General features: G+C 40.4%; 1 protein-coding gene across 6 annotated transcripts in view; it reads right to left on the reverse strand.

The window, feature by feature from the left end:
• Positions 1-23,699, reverse strand: part of SH3PXD2A (SH3 and PX domains 2A) — a 287,812-nt gene that overhangs the window by 14,644 nt on the left and 249,469 nt on the right. For all 6 annotated transcript variants that reach the window (XM_044438062.1, XM_044438052.1, XM_044438043.1 and 3 more), the window contains 4 exons: positions 13,937-14,054; positions 8,632-8,966; positions 4,923-4,972; positions 80-199 (listed from right to left, as the gene is read on the reverse strand). In XM_044438062.1, coding sequence (XP_044293997.1) covers positions 80-199; positions 4,923-4,972; positions 8,632-8,966; positions 13,937-14,054 — 623 coding nt within the window. The remainder of the gene's footprint in view (positions 1-79; positions 200-4,922; positions 4,973-8,631; positions 8,967-13,936; positions 14,055-23,699) is intronic.

Consider the following 23,699-nt stretch of genomic DNA (forward strand, 5'->3'; position numbering starts at 1 on the left):
TATGTAGCCTACTGTCTGGTTTCTGTCTGTTTTTGGCAGGTATCCTCACTCATCTATTTTATACCCTTTCCAGGCTTACCTCTGCCTTTTGTCCCCCATGAAAGCTTATTCCATCCGAAATACAAGACTGGAATTCTGCAATTGTATAGTATTCAACTTCCACTGATGGTGGCTCTGGGGGCTTAGGTAACTGAAAGCCCTGTGGAAAGGAACAATGCAAATAAATTAGTTAAATATGGAGGAGGTGGGGAGAAAAGAGGAAAACTCAGATTACATCATCTTCATTTTAGAAAGCCATTTTCTTTTTAAACAAGAAAGCATAGATAGGTGAGTCCTGCATTGAGAGAGGGCTGGACCTCAGGATCTTATGGGCCCGTTCCAACTCTACCATTTTATGACTTTCTGTATTTTAATTATCAGGATTTATATTTCAAAGTTGTTATATCTTTGAATGGTATTTTTTCAGAATTTCATGTGACTGAGGGGCGAAGGACAAGTTATGGAAAGAGAGTACAGAACCATAAACATTAGAGAGAAAATTTTCTTAGCTTTCTAATCTCAACTACAATTGTCCCCACCTTTTGAAAGCTGCAGGAGAAAGTGTATAGGAAGCAAATTAGCTGGGGGCAACCAGCATTTTCAGCCTACATTTTAAGCGAATGTGGATATTGAAGTTGCACTCTCATTTTGTCAAACAGCTACTTTCATTTTCATGTGAAACTTTGGAAGGAACCAGCTTACAAGGACTGAAAATCCATTGAATACTACAAGTCGGTTATCTGAATTTTGATCTACTGGAGTATTTAAACAATGCTTACTGTAGTAAAAAGAATAATAGGTACATTCAAATAGCTATTTTGCCTTGGCTAATTGGATTTTTATCAGAAATCAGACTTCCTCCCCTCTCCCCTGTACTTGTACTGTTTGTTGTATGTTGTTAGCCATTTAGAGAGTCCTGTCAGGCTATTGAGTGACAGTATAGATTTGAAAATAAATAAATAATGGTAGAATTGTCACAATTCCTAGAAATCGGCATTTTACCCAATTCCTGGTTTTTCAACCTATATTCAGATGAGTGTATCATTAGTTCTGCATCAATTTTAAAGTATTTTTTTCATTTTTTTATTTTAAAAATGGTATCTAGTTTCAGGCAAGGTTAGGAAAACATCTGGATGACCATATACATTGTGATATTTTGTTCTGGCCAATGAGAACAAAATATCTGACATGACTGACAACAAAAGATATTCCTTAAATTTGGTCAATGTTTTATACTTATACTCCAAGTTAACAGCACAGAGCATTGCAATCCTTTAAGTACAGAAGAAAAGACCTTCTGGATCAGACCAAAGCCATAGCTAGTACAACATTCTGAATACACAGTGGCCAACCCACACACTGCAAGGTTATTCAATAAATCATGTAACATATGGCTGATGTGAGGGAGTGGGGAAAAGAAGCCACGGGGTGGTCCCCCTTCTGGTCATGCAAACAAATCAGTGTTTCTGATGCTGGGATAATCTATAGCCATCCTGACTGGTAGTCATGGACAGCTTTATGTTCCATAAATTTTAAAGCTAAGTTGGTATCCATTACTACATCATGTGGCCATTACTTCATCTTTACATAGTCTAGCATCCTTACATGTCTTAAGCAACTCAAAACATTAGGCAGACAGGCTAATTCCCAACTAGCTATTCCCAACTTCTTCCTGTGAAGCTGGGTCTAGAACCAGCCTGAACTGGGAAAGGATGGAACAGCAAGGGCGATATGTACAAAGAGGGGACTCTGCTGCAAAACACAGAAGTGGAAAGGAAACTAACTCCTGCCACTTAAATTGACTTGAAAAATGTCTAGGTCTTGTTTTTTTTTTTTTTTTGGAAAACTGCTCAGCTTATTTTCCAGTTCAATCTACAGTGAATCCTGGGGAACTGACCATCTCTACTTTTAGTTAACGGTCATCCTAAGCAATCTTTCTCCAACCTGATGTCCTGCACATGTTTTAGACCACTTTCAGTATTGCTGACCATTGTCCGTACTGGCTGGGGCTGATGACAATTGAAATCCAAAACATCAGGTGGGTGCCAGGTAGAGAAGACTGTTCTACACACTATGTTATATTTGTGGCATGCAACACCCTATGTGTTTTTCCTTTTTAAAAGCAAGCATGGAGATCCTGATCCAAATTGGAGCACAGCATATTGGATGGGGAAGTTTATTTGTTTTCCTTACCTTCCTTACACCACAGAATTATCTCCCACCCCAGGGTATGTGGCAACTCTGGGGATCAAATGATTAAACTCTCCTCCCTACATGCTGTTGGCCTAATTAACATCAAGGCACTTACTTGAATAAAGTGCAGGATCCCTGATCTCAGTCAAAATCCCTTTCCTTTGGATTAAAGAACAAAACAAATGCCTCCCCTACTGAGGTCCTTCCAGTGCCAACACTGTCATAATTCTAGCACCAGATTAAAATATTCCTTTGCTGCTAGGCATCTAGTACCATGCAATGGTTTTTAATGGAACCTGGGATTTCTATTGTTGAGTGTTCAAATTGTTTTATATTTTTGTTTGCAAATGCTTTTATATTATGTTATGGTATTGTATTTCTTAGGATTTTAATCTTTGTAAACTTCTCAGCAAGCTTTTGCTATTAAGCAGTACAGAAATGTAACAAAGCAAATGAACTTGTAGTTGGGCACCTTTGAATACTGAATATTCTATTCCGTCATTGCTTCTTCACAGTACTTACAGCAGGAATGAGTTACATATGCTGGTCCAGATGTTTCTTGAACTAGAACTCCCATCCCTCATTATTGGCTATGCTGGCTAGCAGTAACAAGAGTTGTGGTCCAACAACTGGAAGACTGCACATTCCCTTCTCCAACTTAGAGCATTCTACTGGGCACACAGTGGAGTTCACCTGGCAAGGCAGAGCAGGAAATGTGTCCTCCCCCGCACACACTTCCCCAACCGCTTCTGCTGATGTCCCAAGGTGATAAGTGTGGCTATAACCTGGAAGCTCTTGTCTAGCTTGGATTTTAAATTCAGGATGAAACAGAACTTATGAACTCCTCATTGGTGGGATTCATTTTTGAAGAAAACATTTATGAGCCTGTGAAACTTATAATCTGGGCCGGATCCCACTGGTATGTCTAACTGCCAAATTAACACGCATAGCAATATATCTTTCATGCACGTTAGCAAGGCAAATGTGAATGCAGCAGGGGATGCAGCATCACTAAATCTCTACAGTTTTCAGGATCGTGTAAATTAAATTAAAATTAACAGGAAACAGCAGAGCTGTTAAAAATTGTGTGTGTTTTGTGTTAGCATGGAATCAGAGTGTCCCAACCCCTAATGGTGAATTGGAAACAAATTAGTATAAACCGGATAGGAGAAAGGTTCAGAAAGGAAACAAACAGTATTAAACAGACTAAATGAGTGGCCACACATTATCTTCAGCACATCAAGTCCTGAGTAAAGCTCTGATTGCTGAGAAATCTAAAGCTCCCCATAGGACAGGGAGAGACAATGAGGGGAGATATTAGGCAAACAAGCAAGGAAGTAGGACCTGTTGGCCACCCCTCTTCATCCTTGTTCATCTTGGCTAATTGTTTCTAGGGTCTCAGTTGCATCCTGTTGTTGATGTTTACCCCTAAGATGCATGTTTGTCTCCTGGTTTTCACTGAAAAGTTCTCTTAAGATGCTAATGATGAGATTTCATTTCAAAGCTAATATTGAGGAAAGGCCAGTGACATACAGCAGTTAGTGCTGAACTGGAACTCAGAGGATCTGAGTGTTAGTCCTCACCTGGCCATGAAGCTCATTGGGTGACTTTGAGCTAGCCATGGATTCTTAGCCTAACCTACCTCACAGGGTTGTTTTAAGGATAAAATGGAGAGCAGAAGAACCATGTAAGCCTTGGGGGTGGTATAAAAATGTAACAAAGACAATAAGCAGTATAACAGTATTTTACCACTCCTTATTGTCTGACCAAAAGTCTTTGGGTCATGGGAACAAATCTTTGACCTTTCACATCACAGGAGGAACAGCTAGAAGGTTTGGTTGTTCATTAGGGTTGCCACAACCCTAATTTAAATTTTTTGTTAGCTACGCACTGAAGATATAGATGCTCAGTCTTCTCCCATGCTGCTTAGTTATTCTCTAAAATCCTGCATTCATACTCTCTTGCTAAGAACGATTAATTATTTCCATAATAGAGTAAGGGTACACTGCATGTTGGTTAGGTGGTTGTGTTAGGATAGGGGAGACCCATGTTCAAATTTTCAGTCAGCCACAGAGCTCACTGGGTGAGCCTAACTACACTCACAGTGCTGTTTAGAAGGGAAAATGGGAGGAAGAACCATCTAGCCTATCTTGAGCTCCTTGGGGAAATGGTGGGATATAAATGCAGCGAGTGAATGGAGGGAAAAAAATCAAAGTAAATTGCTTGTGTAAAGTAACTATATATGGAATCACATTTCAACAAGCTTATTTCCTTCCACCACTATCTTCCAAATCAGGAAACAATTAGTTTTATGTGGTATTTAGAGTAGCAAGCCTATAAATAGTTTACCATTCATTTATTCCAATAAATATATGAAAAGCAAAGATCAACATCTCTGTATTCTGACATGTGTTAAGGTTCCTTTCCTAAAGTTCTAAATCAGAGATGGAGAAACTCCAGCTCTTCAGTCTGGCCTACCCATCCAGTGTGTGAGCATTTCCACCTCTTTTTCCATGAAGGAAAGGATGACACCAGGGGGTGGGGAAGAGAACAGCCCAGGTATTGTGCAGGAATGCAATTGGATCCTGGGGGGTAAATTGTTTCCTACCTCTGGTTTGAACAGGTGGTGTTGTGTTGTGCAAAGTTAGATATTCATAAGTGTTATCAGTATAAAAGAAATCAGCACTCACCAAACTGGATTCTCTTCTCGGAGGAGGCCTTGTTCTTAGATTTGGAGAACCTAGTGAGAAGAGGAATATTCTAAATTTGAACAGAACATGGTAGCTTCAAAGTTCTTCTCAGTGGCAAAGACTGAACATAAACTTTAATTGGAAACAAAGATTTATTTATTTCAAGTATTTAAAACCTGTATTGGGCCTGAAGGCTTACAGAGCACCTTATATATTTTAAAAAACTAGATATGAACCACATAAACTAGAGGATACGCTCAAAAGCTTGAAAACCAACTATAAGTTCTAAGAAGTCTATAGAATCTAAGAGGTCCAAGCAAATGAAAATGTCTATTCTTTTTGGCCCCAAAAGATCCAGTGCTTTCCTACAAAGGATATTTTGGAATCAGGGGAATCATAAGTGAAAAGACCCTGTGTCCATGTCTAGAGATGGGCACCCGAGGACAACTATATTATTTATTTATTTATTTATTTATTAAATTTGTTTCAGTGCCACCCATTAGCATCGTGCTCTCTGGACAGCCATATTAACATCTGACAGGTTCATGTGGAACCCTGAAGTTTTTAAGGTACCCAATTCCCAAGAGATACCTGAGTATATTAAAGGCAGCTCCTAAACAGTGAGACTCTCAGGCTCTTTCGGTTTAGGACAGTTAGCAGCTGATGCAGTCTTAGCTGGTGAAAAGCGCTTTGTACCATGGGATCTACTTGGGGCTCCAAATGAAAAGGCTGGATTTAAAATCAGCAATGACCAATGAACTTGATTGATGGAAGAAAACAATCCTACCTAGAAAAAGATGAACACGACCTCCACCTTATCTGGACTGAGCTTCAGCTTGCTGGCCCTCATTTGTTACTTGTGGGCCACATTTGAATCAGACAAGAAAGGTGAAATAAAGCTGGGTATTATGAGTCTACTAAAGACATCTCATCATCAAATGTCTGGATTACCTCACTTAGCTTTTTATGGATGCTGAATCATGTGGGAGATGAAATAGAGCCAACAGCCGCGATCCAGTGTGGTGCCTGATGTCCCTTCCTGGCTGCAAGCTCTTGCAAGAGCTTGGCTGCATCCTGAGAGATCTCTTAAACTTGTGAGAATATGCTCTCAAAGAGTTCCAGAAGTTTTTGCAAAAGATCAGACATACTCTAGTATAGCTAATTCCTCAGAAGGCCCAGCAATGAATATAGTAAGGGAATGTGGGCAAGGAGCATGGGGCAGGAAGCTACTCCAGAGACACCCACTACCATTATCTCACTAAAACCAGCGCTACAACAAAAAGCTGCTTGCAGGGCTTACCAGAAGCAGTAGTGGACCCTTCTGGCATTGGATGAAAGGGTGAATTTGGCATTTTTCCTGCTCCACTGCCTGATGCAGGGACACATGATCATCTGGATTCATCAAGACACTAAGAACTACTAAAATGTCCTAAGAGGATTTCAGCTATGCTTGCATAGCCTTTTGTAGTACCATGGCTCTTTTCAAACAGGCAATCTTGGCATGCAGAGTGTGAAGTGAGTTGACACACATTCTCTGCAACCTGCTTTACATGCATTCAAAGGTCAGATGTGAACCTTCAAGTCCACAGTGGTACATACTTAGGGTCTTCTCCACAGTATTTGGAACCTTACAAAAGAAGGGTTCCTGAAAATGTGGAAAAAGCACCACTCAGTTTCAGTTTGCTTGTTCTAACCTACCCTTGCATATGCTGCAGAGCTTGCATATGCTGCAGAGCTTGCTGTGATACCACCAAGCCTGTTCAAATCACTCTGCTAGACTAACAGCTGGAAAGCTTTTGTGCTGATATAGTTCCCAACCAAAATAGTTCAGAACCTAGACTTTTACAGTCAGTACATTAGTTTGAACAGAAGGGGGCCTCAGGTGTCTCCTCAAAAGAAGGGCATTATCCATTCCCTAGATGCAAGGAATCCTTGAATCATTCACAGATCTATGGAGAATCTGACAGCTGCCAGACTTTTGGCATATCGAACAGTATTAGGTATGGGTCTAAGGTAGGACTAACTAGACAGCCCCTTTGAGCCCACTCTAGATATCTTCTGTAGCCAATGGTAGCATACCATTGTGCCCTGCACAAATAGCAATCAGTACGCGTTCCTTACCTACCCTTCCCCTGCTCATTTCCTCTGGCCTTTAATGTCCTTATTTTCAAGCATGAAAGAGCTTATTTTCAAGCATTCACACATTACAACTAGCATCCTTAAATCTGCCCTCAGTGTTCACGATTTCCATAGTTTACATGACCCTTCTATGTGCAAAACAGGGGTAAAGGGATAGCAGTAGCAGGCAATAGCATTCTACCTTAAAACAAAATCTGCAGGATGCCATAAGAGTTCTTTAGCAGGCCAGTGAGTAGTCTGTATCAAATGCTTCAGCCAGGCATGTTCTGATTTTATTATTACCTATCTCATCTATAATAGAACTCTATAATTTGGGTTTTAGTCAATGTCCACTCACGAGGGATGTTTCAAGGATGGTGGAAAAGGAAATTACTGGAGAGAGTCTGAAGAACTAAAGGGTTACATCAATGTATTTACTATCTTGGGGCAATTAGGAAGAAAGTGGATATAAGGAATGACAGAAATAGATGGGGCAGAAATTAAGTCAGTTTGCAACTCTAAATAATTTGGGGTTTCTGAAAAATACACACACTGTTATCTGTATTCACATTTCTACAATTTTTGTGATGGAAATTCTTCATGCAATTAATGCTTACAAATGAAAATGGTACATAAAATACACCATTACAGAGAACTAATTGCAAAAATTCATATATTAGGAGGAATGTGCAGAAAATTCATAAATTTCTATGTGGTTTTTAAAAGCTCCATGCTGATGCAAAGGTAAGAGAAAATGAACTTGAAAAACAAGAAATTGATTCATCCAGATTAATTCATACTTTAGAAATAGTAATATGGGATTCTAGTGACAGATTTTATTTTCCTGGGCTCCAAGATCACTGCAGATGGGGACTGCAGCCAAGAAATGAAAAGACACTTGCTCCTTGGGAGGAAAGCTATGGCAAATCTAGACAGTATATTAAAAAGCAGAGACATCACCCTGCTAACAAAAGTGTGTATAGTCAAGGCTATGGTTTTCCCAGTTGCAATGTATGGCTATGAAAGCCGGACCATAAGGAAGGCTGAGCACTGAAGGCCTTTGAATTGTGGTGCTGGAGAAGACTCCTGTGAGTCCCGTGGACTGCAAGGTGATCAAACTAGTCAGTCATAGAGGATCAACCCTGACTGCTCTTTAGATGGCCAGATACTGAAGATGAAACTCAAATACTTTGGCCACCTAATGAGGAGGAAGGACTCACTAGAGAAGAGCCTAACGCTGGGAACAATTGACAGCAAAAGAAGAAGGGGACAGCAGAAAATGAGGTGGCTAGAAGAAGTCACTGAAGCAGTTAGCGTGAGCTTAAGTGGACTCCAGGGGATGGTGGAGGACAGGAAGGCCTGGAGGAATGTTGTCCATGGGGTTGCGATGGGTCGGACACAACTTCGCGACTAACAACAACAACAACAACATGGGATTCTCTTCTTTGAATAAGGAGAATGGGCTTCCCAAAGCATACAGAAATATTTCCTCCAATAAACGCAAAATTTATTGTTCCAACATGGCCCTGCTCCAGTAAAAAAAAAAAAGACATCAAAAAGTAAAACAGATAGGAATTTGTCATGACCTTACTTATTTGAGCTCTTTGTGGGGCAATCCGTGCTATCGCTGGCGATCCCTGTGCTAGTTTTGACACCTGCTTGTCTTGAGTCATCATGAAATTGCCATTGGAGTCATTGCATAAAATAGGCAAGCTTATTTCCTTCTTGGAGATGTGAGATTCTGCTGTTTCAGTTTCTGACTGTGTTTCCTTGTCACTGGAAGATTTCTTGTTCAACAGGTTACTGATCTCCATGATGTTTCCTATAATTTCCACTGGCCCTGTTAAGTTCTTTTTTCTAGATGGTAGATCATCTTTTGCTTTCTTCAGATACGATGCTGGGGCCCAGCCTTCTTTGCCCAAATACCTGGTAATAAGAAGAAAGTTTATATTTAGCTTCTTAAACTTCAAAAATGAAGGGCGATGTGATGCATGACAGCACAGGAATATGATGAGAATCTACAAAAGTCTACTAAAATAGTGGAAATATAACATGATCACAACTCTTGAGTTTAAACATTGTGGCTGGAATGTAATGAAGGAATCACCTTTTCCCCCCCAAGACCCTTAATTAGCCTAATTTGGTGTATTCTGATGGAGTGATTATATCTCCTCTACTTTGATGACTAGGAAAACCTGACCTGCTGTATTGACTGTGTAAATTTAAGGATAAATAATAGCAAGAGATGAATGACTAAGTCATCTTGTCATGTAAGAACTATTATGGTTATTACAAATAAATATTCCAAAAGAACAAAAGCAGGCCTTCCATAATTATTCTTAGGTTCTGAAGTTCAGTGAAGATGTAGAAAGGATGTTACTTCTTCAATTAAGGAAGACACAGCATTTCCACCTCATAAAAAGAAGACTCTTCAGCCCCAAAGCTAAACCACTGCAGCATGCCAAATGATGAAAAATAAAATCTGACTTTGTTCTGGTAAAGGAAGATGCTTAAGTGGTGATTTGTAAAAAATAAACAAACAGCCTCTACACAAGCATCAAAGAAATATGGGGCACTAGACATGATTACACAAATGCTAGGATCCATCTGGATCATAGCTGCATAGAACACATGAGGTAACAGGGTTTTAATTATTACATTCTGACACATCTTCCAACATTAGCTATAATGTAAGATAATATGATTTATAAAAGATAAGCAAACCAGAATAGTGTTAGTTGCAGTGCAACTGTATAACATCACACATAAATCTTGGAATATTTGCTTTTTGAATATTCAACACTGCCGCCATGATGATGCTCAGAACTGGACATGTGGAGTCAACCTGAGAGGCCCAGTCCCTGACTTCACTTCAAGAAAAGTTTCATGATTAACCCTGCTTAACTATGCAGATACTCTGCAGGCTGCAAAGTAGGCTCAAAAGTTCCTTCCTGGAAAGGTCAAAAGGACACTAGCTGGGCCAAAATTACATGGAAACAGGTGGTTAGAACAACACGTTTCTAGATGTGATGGTCCTCTTCTTGATAACTTGATTGCTCAATGCTAGGACTGCCCTGGGAACTCCTCTTAGTTGAGTGCTTTGGCAAGGATGAAATCTGAAAAGCATCTTGTAACCAGAGAAACATCTTGAAGCAACTTTTTTGCTATTTTTTCAGTAACAGTAATGGTCATAACCATTAATGATAGTCCATTAGTAATAGCTACATTATCATTTTATTGAGCACATCATCTGTGCAGGCAAAAATGCAATGTTCAAGTTCAATTAGATTCTCCAAATTTGTCCCTGAAGCTCATTTTCTCTTGCTTGTTTTCCCAAATGTGTCTAACATACACACAATAGCAGCCTCCCTCCAAAATGAATAATGCAATTGAAAAAACCCCACATTTTTTAAAATGCATTTTTTTCCTGAGTAGAATGCACACTTCCCCCATAGATTAAAGTGTGAAAATCCATATTGAGTGTGCAAATATACACTTTAAATGTGAAAGCATATTTGGGAAACAGCAAGCATTTCCTGAGAACTGCATTTCTTTTGGGTTTTAGGGCAGTACACAGCACATGTTTACATTATTTACTGTATGAATGGGAACAAAATACTTGCATACCCCTAGTGCACACAAATTGCTTAGTTTCTGTGGCCAAATTTGCTAGGAGATACCAGCTCTTTTAAAGCAAGTGATGGAAAAATAAATGCTTGTGAAGATCTTTACCATGCATAGCAAAGGAAGAAGTTGAAAAGGGATAACAACATTTTGATATACTGGAGCGGAATGCAACCAGAGCATTACGACACTGGGATGGGGTGGGGGGTGGGAAGGATGGAAAAAAAATGGGGCCAGCTGCAATGCTGTTCAAAAACCCATTAATTTTTAAAGCTATAAGAAGGTGAAAGTTAATATTCAAACCATAACACTGAGGGGGGAAAAGAGGACTCAGAAATTGCCTCCGTTTGTCTGAGTGTTCCCCCCCTCAACATCTGCTTTCCAGCTCCAGATTACTGGAATTACTCCAGAGGGAAGAAAACCAGGAAGGGAAGCAAGGAGGAGGGAAGTGAAAATCAGTACAAAACCATGATTTTTGGAAAATGTTATATTTAAGGAGGTGAATGCTAGCATTTTTAAGGTGGAAACTATTACCTAATTAGTACTGTCTGCTCCTGTGTTACTTAATCTATACTTAAGAAGATACTTTCTTGCATGTATTTTTGTAGCAAATACCGTATTAACATTAACAGTACCATTTCATTAGTTCTCAAAGGCATTTTGATTTGGAAGGCATAATACTTTGTCTCTTCTGCTCCCTCCCTTTTATCCCTACAAAATCACAAGTGAATCCCTCATGATTCTCTGTAACTGATGTTTTTATTGGCTGGGATACAGGAATTTGCATGAGGCTGGACAGAGTAGAGAAGAGCAAGAAGTTCAGCACTCAGCTTTTACTAATAGTTAGGCTGCAATTCTCAACCTCCTTATTTGGAAGTAAGTCCTGCTCAACTCTGTAAGGCTTATTTCTAAGTAAATGTCTACAGTGTTGTGTTGTCCATGGGGCACACATAGAGCACATGGACTTAAGAGCATGTCACTGTTGTTTTGGAAAAATGTTTTACAATCATCACAGCTATGATCCATATTCAGAACTGCTGTGGCTAATTACCCTTCCTATGCACCGGATCTTCTATCCCTCCTTGTTATTAATTCGATGACAGAGTGGAAGAGAAAACAGATCTCAGATGCAAATGCACCCTAGTCTCCAGAGTTGTCATACTGTACACTGGTAGACAGGCAATGGCGCCTGAAGCTGCTGGTCAGCTATGCATTATCCAGCAGAGAACTCTGATTATCAGTCACAATGTTATAGAAGATCCCATCTTAATATACATGCAGAGGACAGTCTTACAGTTACAGCAGTGGAACTGGGTGCTCCTCTCTGTGTGGGTCACAACTCAAGGCAAAAAAACATATATGGGTGTAAATGCAGCTGGTGGGACTGGAAAGCTGGATTAATATAATCCGCTTCAAGGCTCAGTTGCAAGCAAAGCCTTCTAGTTTGGGGGCCATGATCTGTTTTAAAAAGTGGCAACAGCCTCAGCTGAGTAACCTAGATTATGCATCATCAAATACTATTTTCCCTGTGATGCAAAACGCCTTAGACTGTTGAATAAACCTGAATAGCCTACACTTGGAGGAACAGCCCTGCCCTGGAGGGGCAGGCGCACAAGCCTGCCAGCCCAACACTTGTAAGTTATATCCACTGTTAAAAATTACAGGCTCTTTTTCTTTGCTATCCTTCTTCAATAAAAATAGTGAAAACTCCAAGAGATTCTAGGCCCCTGCAGAGCTCAAGATAAAAGAAGGTCTGCCAGTAACGAGAAAAACCTTTAAAAACAAAAGCAGTATTAAATTGGGGGAGTTGTTCCTCCCTTCTTCCTGCAAAGTACTGTGCACTCTGCTCCTGAACCTTTGGCTTTGAATTAAAGTTGAATGTGTGATTCAAAAGGAGAAGAATGTAGAACTGACATAGGGCCAGCCATTCTCTGCTCACTGTGTTGAGACTCTACTCCCCCTCTACCAACTTTCATTTACTATTGATGGCAGAGGTAGTATGCAAGATAAAACAGCTCATGTATTTATGGAACACACAGAACTGTGTGGCTCCATTATTCATAGCTCTGCTGACAATAGCCCAAGTACAAAAGGAAATGACAGTGTATGAAAAATATCTGTTCTACATATAAACTAAGAGAGCAAAAAGGACTAAGAGAGCAAAAAGGGTAGATCATAGGAACATGGGCTAAGAAGCATCACCCAGAAAAACTCCCCAAAATGTGGTGAGATTCTCCAGGTTGTATTTTCCTTGACAGTTGTTTATCCACGTTCTACTTAAAAGTTACTCGGGGAAAAGGATCCACAGTTTCTTGAGGAAACCAACTCTTTTGTCCAGCTCCCTTCCAATTATGATGACTTTTCCTTAAGCCAGTGCTACAACCTTTGCATGCTTATTTGGAAGTGAGCCAGTGAAACACAGTGGCAACTACTTGCAAGGAAACGTGTGGGATTAGGCTAATAATCTGGCTGCTGCAGTTAAAATTGAACGACTCCATGCTCTTTGCATCTTTGATCTTCTTCATATCACTAACAACAGGAGTCTATTATGCTGAACACAGGAAAGACATTCTGCTTACCTGGCATTTATTGTATCTGGAGCTAAGCCATAAAAATATCTATGTTACACTTGCATTAAGCCATTAAGGCTACAAGGAAGAAAACATTTTGAATTACAGTCTGGGTTAGCGATTTTGAAAATTTTCCCCATTGATCAACTCCTATGTTAACAAAACACAGTCCCATCTCAACAAGAATATGCTACTGATTTAACACATCAAAGATGTATGCATACACACACTAGAACACACTCTCACACTCTATAGCAATCTGGCAATAGCTTTCTGATGGTATAAAAAATTGCACTTGCCATCAGTAGCCCCATGCAAATTGGGGCTTATTTCTAGGAAAGTGTGCATAGGACTACAGCTGGAAAATCACAGCTAACCAATTCAGTCACTGACAATCTACTCCCTACACCCCCAACAAAAATACAAAAGCAGAAAGAAAACAAAACACTATCACAGGAGCTGATTTACTTGGACTTTCTCTCTGCTACCACCTTACATAAAAGAATTTCTACATATTGCAGTTAGTTATTTGAAATACACAGTCAAGATGGTTTCAGTGGCTTTGTGCAACTTCACCAGGAATTTCATATAAATAAAATACTTTCAGGTCCTATCTTGGAACTAAATGACTTACATGATTATATTGTGAAGCTAATAACCAAGCAGTTTGCCTATCCCAATATGATTTTATTAGCCCTTTACCTTATGTACCACCATCCTTCCAGGTTCTTTTGAACGACCTCCACAGTGACTCCCTTGTCGAACCCGATTTCATCTTTCCCCTGGCTGGTGTATGACTGGATTGTGACATATTTTTCCTCTAGCAAAGAAAGAGAAGGCAACATCAGTTAAGATCAAAACTGGCCCCAGCCGTTTCTCTTCTCTGATTGCTACTTAAAATGACTTTGCAGCAATTAAAATGGTGCTGCAGAGGTGGAGTCTCACTTGCAAGGTCCAGTACCTATGAGCTATCATGCTGTAAGCATGCCTGTATCAGCTCCTCACCACCGCCCTGTGTCTTCCATGCCAACAAATGAGGCAGGGTCTCTGGAGAAAGGGTCTCCCCCAAATCTTACATATGGTATTGACAAAAGTCAAGCTAGCTGCCAGAGTAGCACAGCATCACTGGAGGAACTTGCTCCAGCTGGCTCCATTTAGCACACACATGGTTATGTTAAAACATTGCATTACTGGAATCTGAATGCTGAAACTGGACTGTGACCAACACTCCTCCAACTCGAAGGAATGGACTAACCCATCCTCTTCACACCCCTAGAAACAATCTGGTTTCACAGCACCAAGGAGCCAGTATTTATTTTTCATGATTAGATCATATTCTACTTTCCCAAAAGCTGAGTGCTCACAAAAATAAAGGCAAGTGTCACTGTCGAACTGTCTTTAAAAATCAAAGTTGCTAATTCAGTGTTGACATCCTGAATTATGAGGTAGGTCATAAATATTTGCATGGGCAACTAATCCCAAAGCAGTTCAGCTAACCTTGGGCTTGCCATGAACTCTGCACAACTCTGAACTCTCGGTTAAGATACAGTTAATAGCCGATAACCCCAGAATTGAGTAACCAGAAAGAAAAATGCCCCTGGTGATCTAGGGATTCTCCTTTTTCAGATGAAGGGGTACATTTTATCAATTTCTTTCAAGTGTTTCTAGTCTTTCCTCCAGGGAGATCAAAGCAGGTAGTCTTGTCTTTCCTTTTATCATCCCAACAAACCCATGAAGGAAATTAGGCTAAGAGACAACAACTGGTCCACTGTCCCCCCAGTCTGCTTTGGTGTTTATGAACCACAGTCGCTCTAGTTAAAAGCTGAAGTTAATAATGGGTCAGATCCAGGGGAGTGGATTTACCCATTACAGCCCTTCTGCCTGCTTCCCCCCAAAACAATGTACAGTGGGGCAGTGATGTCTATGCATCTGGTATTCCACTAATACAAGATATCTCCACCTGATCTGTAGGACTCTGACCTTCCCTTTTAGTTCCTCCATCGAACCCCCTGTGAAGCATTTTCAGAGGACTGAGAGGGCTATTCTAGGAAGATAGGTAGGGAAGTCTCCTTCTGTCATCCCCATTGCACATGCCTTAATCTTGATCCAACTCTGTTAACAGGACTCAGTTAATGCGATAATTTTCAGTCTGTACTTTCATCATTTAAATTCCTTCTGTTTTACTGTTTATAAACCCTCCATCCCTCTCACCCCACATACAAAGTGCTGGTTTGCATGACATAATAATGATACCATGCGTTATTTAATCCATGGTGAGGCTGCAGTCCACACAACCACTCTTTTGCTTATCCAATCCATTTGAGTGTTCTGTTGGTTGTCATGACAACTCCCAATCTAGACTTAGATATGCAAAGCAGCACTGACAAACCAGGTCAATGGATCCACTGCCACTCAGGGTAGGACTACATGTATCTGATGCATTCATACTACAGCAGGTTGCAGTACATGAAAACTTTTAAGAGACAGTTACTGAATTTAGGAGTCATCCTGGTACTCCACATCATGTAAGACAGTCTTACCAGTGGGAGAGGCCCTTCTCCGGGAACCCTCCGTGAAGGAAATTAGGAGGCTGAGTACTCGGACGAGGGCTTTCTCTGCGGTGGCGCCCAATCTATGGAATGCGCTCCCCAGAGAGGTCCGCCTGGCGCCGTTGTTATTTGTTTTTCAGCGCCAGGTGAAGACCTTTTTATTCAAATGCTATTTTAAGTGTTAATATTATTTATTTATTTTACTTTTCGGGCCAGGTCAACTCATATTGTTTTATACTGTTCTTATTTATTTATTATTGTGAGCCACCCCGAGGCTTCAGCGAATGGGGCAGCATAGAAGCCTCCTAAACAAACAAACAAATAATAAATAAATAAATACTAGACTACTGAACAATAAAAACTCTAATTTTACTGTTAGTGCACTAACACTAACTATGCTACTTCCCAATCTAGTACCATCTTCAAAGTACTACATTCCTTATGTATTGAGCTGATGTATAACTGTATTTGGGCCTTTCATTTAATGTTCTTCTATATGTAAAAGCAAGTGATTACATGAGCTAGAAAGGAGAAGCAAAATAGAATCCAAAAACTTCAATAGAGGAGGAAGACCGAAAAAAAGGCTATTTGTGTGTGCATAAGCAAGTCTTGCTGCTGTTCTCCATTTTTCACAAACACGCCTATGCTCAAGCATCATGATAGGGAAGTATGCTGCCCTAAAAGAAGTCAATAAAATAATTTTTAAGGGCACAATCCTATACATGTTACGAAGGAAAAGCCCTACAACGCCTGGCATTCTCCAGTCAACATTTGCAGGAATTCTTTGTCTAAACATACAAAGGATGGCACCCTAAAACACTCACAAAACCTTAGCAAAGAGTTGTGCTGCTCACAACCAGTAACAGCAAAAGCCATCAAGCTAAACTTGTGACAGCCATATAACAAGATTTATTTTCCTTCCATTTCTTTAGCAACAAAATATTTTTTCTGGGTGGTGGGGGTGGGAGGTGGATACTGGAATGTTCATGTAATAGTTTGAGGATCCCACAAGATGTCTGACCAAATATTAATTGTATGATTATTGTTAGGGACAGGGAGAAATTAATTTTGGTCACTTTTAATATGAACTGACCGAACCCTCACTTCCCAAACTAACATGTGAACTGTAACCCAATCAACTTTTAGTAATGTCATTCATTACTCTGAATGGTATGATGCAACATTTGCTGATTAAAAAAGCATGCATTAGGAAAAAATGCACACAAAATGCAGACATTGAAAAAAGGCATACAACAATGCATACGTTCTTTAAAATGTGAACAAAAATACATACGTATTTTCATGTGCATTTTTAACTAAAGAATTCACAACCTGACATGGAAATAGAAAGGAATTAATATATGCTTTAAAGCTACTGAAAGTTGTAGAAACCAAAACAGGCACGTTACTCCTTAATTGTACAACTTACTTGTCCTGCAATAAACTGAAAAGGACTTTGGATTAATCTGGATGCCAACGTAAAGCCTTTATCTATGATGTCCAGCAACATTTAGAACTTGATTACCAAAATGGTACCATTTGCTCATGAACAACAACTAAAATATTAGCATGAGCATTCCAGCTTCCAAGAGGGGACTATCTGTATCTGTTTTGGGAAATAACTCCCATCTGCCCTAGCCAATATAGCATCATCATCATTCCCAACAATGCTGCTTTATTTAATGACATTAGTTTTAAAGCCTCACAGTTCCTGTGCCTGCAATGCAGTATCCTTTTCATGAAAGTTCAAGGATGTTATGGGAAACACAGTAAGTAGAATTTCGCAAAACAGGTAGAAATGTAGAAATTTGCACAGGATGATTATAAACTAGGAAAAGTGGGGAGGCCCCAAAGTGGAGAACTTCAGAAAGGAGGGCTAAAGAAACAAAAACAAGGCGATAGCTGTAGTCATTGAACAGAACGAAAAAGACTCCCAGTTTGCCAAGTGACATAAACGGTATCTAGGACATAATCTGAAGTAGAGAGGGTTGCTAGAATTCAGGAGATCTCAAGCCATTTGCACAACAATGTAGTGGCAATGCAAGTTGAAGCTTAATTGGGTGAGAGCAACTGTCCTGCAAGCATACTGTCACATTGATTTCTAAGCACACAACTGAAACTGGTTGAAGTTCTTCCAAAGCTGCATAGCAACTGATCTAAACTATGGCGTGTGTGGTGGTTTGTAGAGTTCTGAAAATCATCTTATTTGCCAGTTAGGCAGTTTTACAATGCAGGTAGGGCAATAACAGCAATGCAGGGCAGAATTATATTCTTGCTTCTTGCACAGGATGCTAGTAACAATCTGAATTTACTGCTGTTTACTTGTAGCTCAACACTACTTTATGAGTAGTGATAAAGAAACAGAAAATTTAAAAGCCTTTGCAGAGGATCATTTTTTTCCTTTCTAAAGATGTTGGCAGAGTATGCAACTGCATCAGACTCCAACAAACCCACAGACTTACCTCATTAGTATTTCAGCTTTTGGACTCTTATCATAATTAAGACATGCTGAGTAGTCAAACAAGAAAGAAACTTTACATAATGCAACAAGGGAAATTATATTCCTTTGTGAGAGAGATGCAGTCATCACTGGGAACTGAGAGTTAAGGCATAACAACATCACAGATTTAAACTACTACAGTCATCTAGAACAAGGTTAGTTTCTAAGGGTGCACGTGGAGTTCTCTGTAAGAGAATTCTCAACAAATCAAATCAAATTCTAATCAAATCAAATTCTCAAGATTCTTCAGGGGAAGCCATGTTTGCTAAAAGGATACCAAGCCAATCTAAGTTAGTAGCACAGGTATGCCATGAGAAGAGGTACTGGACTGGGGACTGGGTGCCCTCCAGATGTACTGGACTATATAATCCAGGGGTCTCAAACTCAACTTACCTGGGGGCCGCTGGAAGTAGAGTCTGGGTGAGGCTGGGCCGCATCAAGTATTCCACCACTGCGGAGGTGGTGGGCCGCTCATCCCGCGGCCGGCCCGGGCACCGCTGGTGCTTTGAAGGCCGCAGGGCCCCTCCCCCGTGCCCCGCCCGTTCCGGCAATTGGCCCGTGGGCCGCGAGTTTGAGACCCCTGATATAATCCCTGATCATTGACCATATTGCCTGGGTCTTATGCAACTTGTAGTGCAAAATATCTGGATGGGATCAAGTGCCTGCCTTCTGGTTTATACATAAGTCCAAGTCTTATGTTACAGTAGCTCAGTGGTTAGGCTTGAAGCTGAACTGTGCATGCATATGGGGAACGGCTAGCTCAGTGACAGAGCATATGTTTGTATGCAAAAGGTTCCAGGTTCAAGCCCTAGCATCTCCTGAAAGGCACGAAGAAGAAATCTGCCTGCAACCCTGGACAGATGCTGCCAGTGTTGGCCATACTGGACTCATTTGATCCTATCCTTTGCCTCCCCCATCTCTGCTGGCTCCATGTTGCTGAAGGCCCATGGGCAAGCCACCGTCAATAGGTCCCTCCTTCAGTGAATCTACCTTTGTACCAACATTGCCATCACTTGCTATCACTCTCACTTATTTGCATGACTGGCAGAAAGCAAGTGTGCTTAGACTGCTGCTCCTTCTCACCATCACCAAAATGGCTGAGACAAAGTAAGATGCAAGTGAACCAAAATGCTGGAATGGTAAAGAGGAAGAACAAGACCAAGAGCCTTTGTCAGTGTGCCTGTACTGCTGTAGGAGCCCTTGGCAGATGCCCAACATGCCAGTCCTTGATGCCAACCTTGCAAACCGTTCTTCACACTGTTGTAGCCACTTCAGAAACAGAGGAGTACTTGTCCAATTCCTTTTCAAGCAGCAACCATAACATTAGGGTAAAATATCAAGCAGGCTCTACTTCAGGAGCCTGGGATAATGTAGGCTTTGGAGGCCACATTTTCCCATTGCAGTTAAACCATGTAACAGATGGTGATACCTCCCTTAGGTGGGCCCTGAGAAGCTGAAGAGCTGTGGGTAGATAAGAAGTCTAAACAAGGAACTCAGTAAAAGCCCTGTATTTTACATCTTTCGAAGTGAATATATTAAATGGTGAGGAAAAGGATCTTAGGGAGATTTGCACTTGGATTCAGATAATGGAGTTAGCACAGAAGGCTGAGTGACTTCAGAAATCCCAGCTACAGTCCTTTGTTTCAGAAATATACTGTTCAAGCATCACACTGTGACTGTTATAATGAGACACTAAAGTTGAATAAACTAAGATCTAAACCCACATATTTATGATTTAGAGGTCACAAAGGGGGTGACATCATTACAATGGAAGTTCTGCTTTGTATGCTTTACATGTTCATGCTTCTTTATTAAAGAACAGAAGAAGAGGAGAAAAGAGCTTCCCTCTACAACAATTTTAAAACAATGTCATTTGTTTTTATCACACTCATGTACAAAGCCTTATGCAATGCTGCTTTAGTTCATGTCAGAGTGTTAATGCCCTGCAATTCCCATCCCTGCAAAGAATTTCTGTAACCCCCTCACACAGGAAATGAACAAGCCATCCCTGCAGTAAGAGTTTACACAATCTGATGATATCATCTTCAATCTGAAACCTTCCTGTGGTTTACTACTGTTTCTTTCACCTTTTTTCAAATAGGGATGCACTCCTCACCCCCTCCACCCCTAACTGCCTGGGCTTATGTGGAAGGTCTGAACAGAGGCTGGAAAAAAACCCAAAACAAAAAACAGAGTCAGTTAAACATGGTTACAGCTTTCCACATGATTTGGAATCCTGCACATTAAGCTGAATGTTGTTACAGCATCTGTTCAGACCTTCATCAACTGTGAGGCAGAGAGATGAGGTGTGTGAGGCTGGGGCCAGCATGGGAGCCCCCATGTCCCCTCAAGATTAGAATTCTGAGTGCTTGAAGAGAGCATTACATGATCCATGTATACTCCCACTTCCAAACATTCCAGCACATTCCACAGCAAGGCTGGACAGCTTGAGGCTTTCCAAGTGTTGTTAGTACAACTTCCATCATCTCTGACAAGGGTCAATGTGAAGTATTGGCAGAGTCTGGCACTCAACCCATCAGCAGCACACTGACAAGAGCACTCTAGACTTGCTTCTCCTCTTCAGATTTGCAACCTGCTTGTTCATCTGCTTCTCACTCTGGCCCAGACAATAGTAGCAGCAAGAAGGATGAGCAGCCGCCATACTGGCTTTCTGGTCAACAAGCAAGCAATCGGTAGAAGTGATGATAAAGAGGATGGAGAGTGCTTGGGAACACCCTTGAATTGAGAGGAAACCCTTCACCAAGAGGAATTTGTGTTCCTGCAGCCTATTATAAATGGTGCCTATCTTGCAAGCTCTATGTATTAAAAAGCTGCTTTTTCATTTCTGTCTCAATGCCATGACATGCTTTAGTAGCACAGAACTATATAAAATGATTCAAGGAAGCTCTTTATGTGAAGTGCAGAGAGCCATTTTGCCTACTCCAATGGTGTCCTCTCCACGTTTGTATAACACAGCAAGACATTCTTGTTTTCTTTTGGTTTAGAGTAAAGGAAATGACAGAAAAAAAAGAAGCCCTACCAGTGAGACCAAAGGCCATGTCAGTGGCCAGTCCATGTCAGTGGCCAGTCAGCTGCCAGTGGGGCCAGCTGCCTGTGGAAAGCCCAAAGGAGGACTCAAATGCAACCCTCTCATTCAACAACTCATTTTGTGAAGGACATTATTTCTGATTCTGGAGGTAATCTATGGGTTTCATGATAAGTACCCATTGCCCTATCCTCCATGAGTTTGTTTACTTTCATCTAAAGCCAGCCAGGTTGGTGGCCATCAACAGACCTTACAGCAGTAAATTTCATAGTTTGACTATATGCTGTGAAGAAACGCATCCTATCATTTCTCCTGAATCTCCCACCACTTAGGTTAACTGGATGATGTGAATTCCATTATAAGGTATAAAATAACATTGCCTATCTCTTCTCTCACACCATGCGCTGTTTTTCATACCTTTATCATCCCCTTCCATAGCTGTCTTTTCTCTGAATTAAGAAGCCCCTAATTTTGTACTTTCCTCCAACTTTTCCAGGTTTACCAAACTGTACACAGCATTTCAAGAATGGTTGCACTTGAACTATATAAGGCATGGTGATATTGGCAGTTGTATTTTTAATCCTTTCCTAATGCCTTCCAACATAGAATTTGCTTTGGTCACAGCAGCCTGACTGACAGACTGACTTGACTTTTTCATTAAGCCATCCACCACAACCTCAAGGTCTCTTTCCTTGTCTGTCACCATAGGTTTTGCTAAAAACAAGCAAGCAAGCAAACACCTATCCATCTATGAAATGAATAAGCCTTTACCTAGTAACAGGCAAAATGAATGTACAAGCCTAGATTATAGTTCTGCATGGAAGTCTGACAAGTGCTAAGCAATGGTGAGCCATAAAACAGGATGGATTATTACTACTTTTCCATCAGCTATGCTGACTGCTTTTCCCAACAAATCTGTTTTCATTCTTACAGGGCATCTGGAATTGGCAGCAGAGCCATTAGATGGGCACTTAAACCCATTTCTAAATGCAGATACTGCATGAGTTCTTCCATTATATAAATCACAACAAGTGTAGCTATTCTTCTTAAATAGTTCTGTGATACCAACCAGCAAAATTATTTTGCTCAAATATGGCCACATCTGCTTATAACAGTTGTGGGTCCATGCCTGATTTGAGAACAGAATTTCCATGTCACCTCAATTTGCCTATGCTTTGGTCAGAAACTCATGCCTTCCCTCTCCGAGTAGAATGAAAGGAGTGGGGGGAAACCCCAACCCCAGCTATTTCCTGCTACTCGTATTGCTAATTCAACGTTCCTTGCAGTACCATCTCTCTTATCCAGTTTATGATGTTTAACGCATAAGATGAATACACACGCAGCTTCCATAGTCAAAAGGGAACTGTGATACCGCTACAAAAAGCTTCTTGCAGCAGCCCTATTTTTGTACAGATCTGGATAGTTCAAAATAAGGATCAGGCTTAAAGCCAAAGTTGGAAATGCCAAGAAGCTCAGATTTGCCCTTCATAAATTCTCCTTTCCAAAGATTTGTTTCTTTTGGCAGAAAGCCATATAACAGAGAACATGGGTCTTTCTGAAATATTTTCTTTGTTCAATTAAGATGAGAACAGAAAGGCAGAAGACTGAAGGATTAAGAAGAGGGCATGACTATAGTAGAGTTGTATAAAAGATTAAATCCCTATAGGTATCAGAGCACCTATTAAGGCTTGAGTTAGCTGTTCTATTTTTAAGCCTTCTGTTCTGCAACAGGAAGCTATCATTAAAGTTTCCCTTTGCAGAATGCTTTCACAGCAAATTATTGTAACATTTCCGAAATTATACTCATTCAGTTTCTTGCAGTGGTAGAAAAGGGGAGACCACAAACACACACACAAATGAGTTTTATAATTCAAACTGGCAATCTTGAGTATGGGTCTGCTTGTAACCCCAAAGTAATTTGGGACAGTCTTTGACTGAGGCTAACCATAGAAAAAATTATAATATCGAATATATGCAAGTCGGCATTTATGGGAAGAGGCAATGAAACATTATCATTCAGAAGAATGACTAGTGTTGCATCCAACTGGCCAAGAACATTTTAAAGGGATGTGAGACAGCACCCAAATCAGGGCATGTAGCTTTTAGAAGAATCTGAAGCAGACAAAATGTGATCTCATCTGTTCCTAGTTTTCTAATCTATTTCTAGTTTATCTATTTGATATTGTTTATGTCTTTACTGATTGTAAAGCATTTTGAATTCTTCTCTGAAGACAAGTTGAATAATAGGGCCTTAATATATAGTGGATGGTGTGTCATGAACAAATGCTCACGTTTCAATATCCATTCCACCTGTTTTTAGACTGTAATCTGCATAAACAATTACTTGCCCTTTATGTTCTACCATCATGT

This window comes from Varanus komodoensis, unplaced genomic scaffold (assembly GCF_004798865.1).
Source record: "Varanus komodoensis strain SLA01 unplaced genomic scaffold, ASM479886v1 scaffold1, whole genome shotgun sequence".
Taxonomy (NCBI): Eukaryota; Metazoa; Chordata; class Lepidosauria; order Squamata; family Varanidae; genus Varanus; species Varanus komodoensis.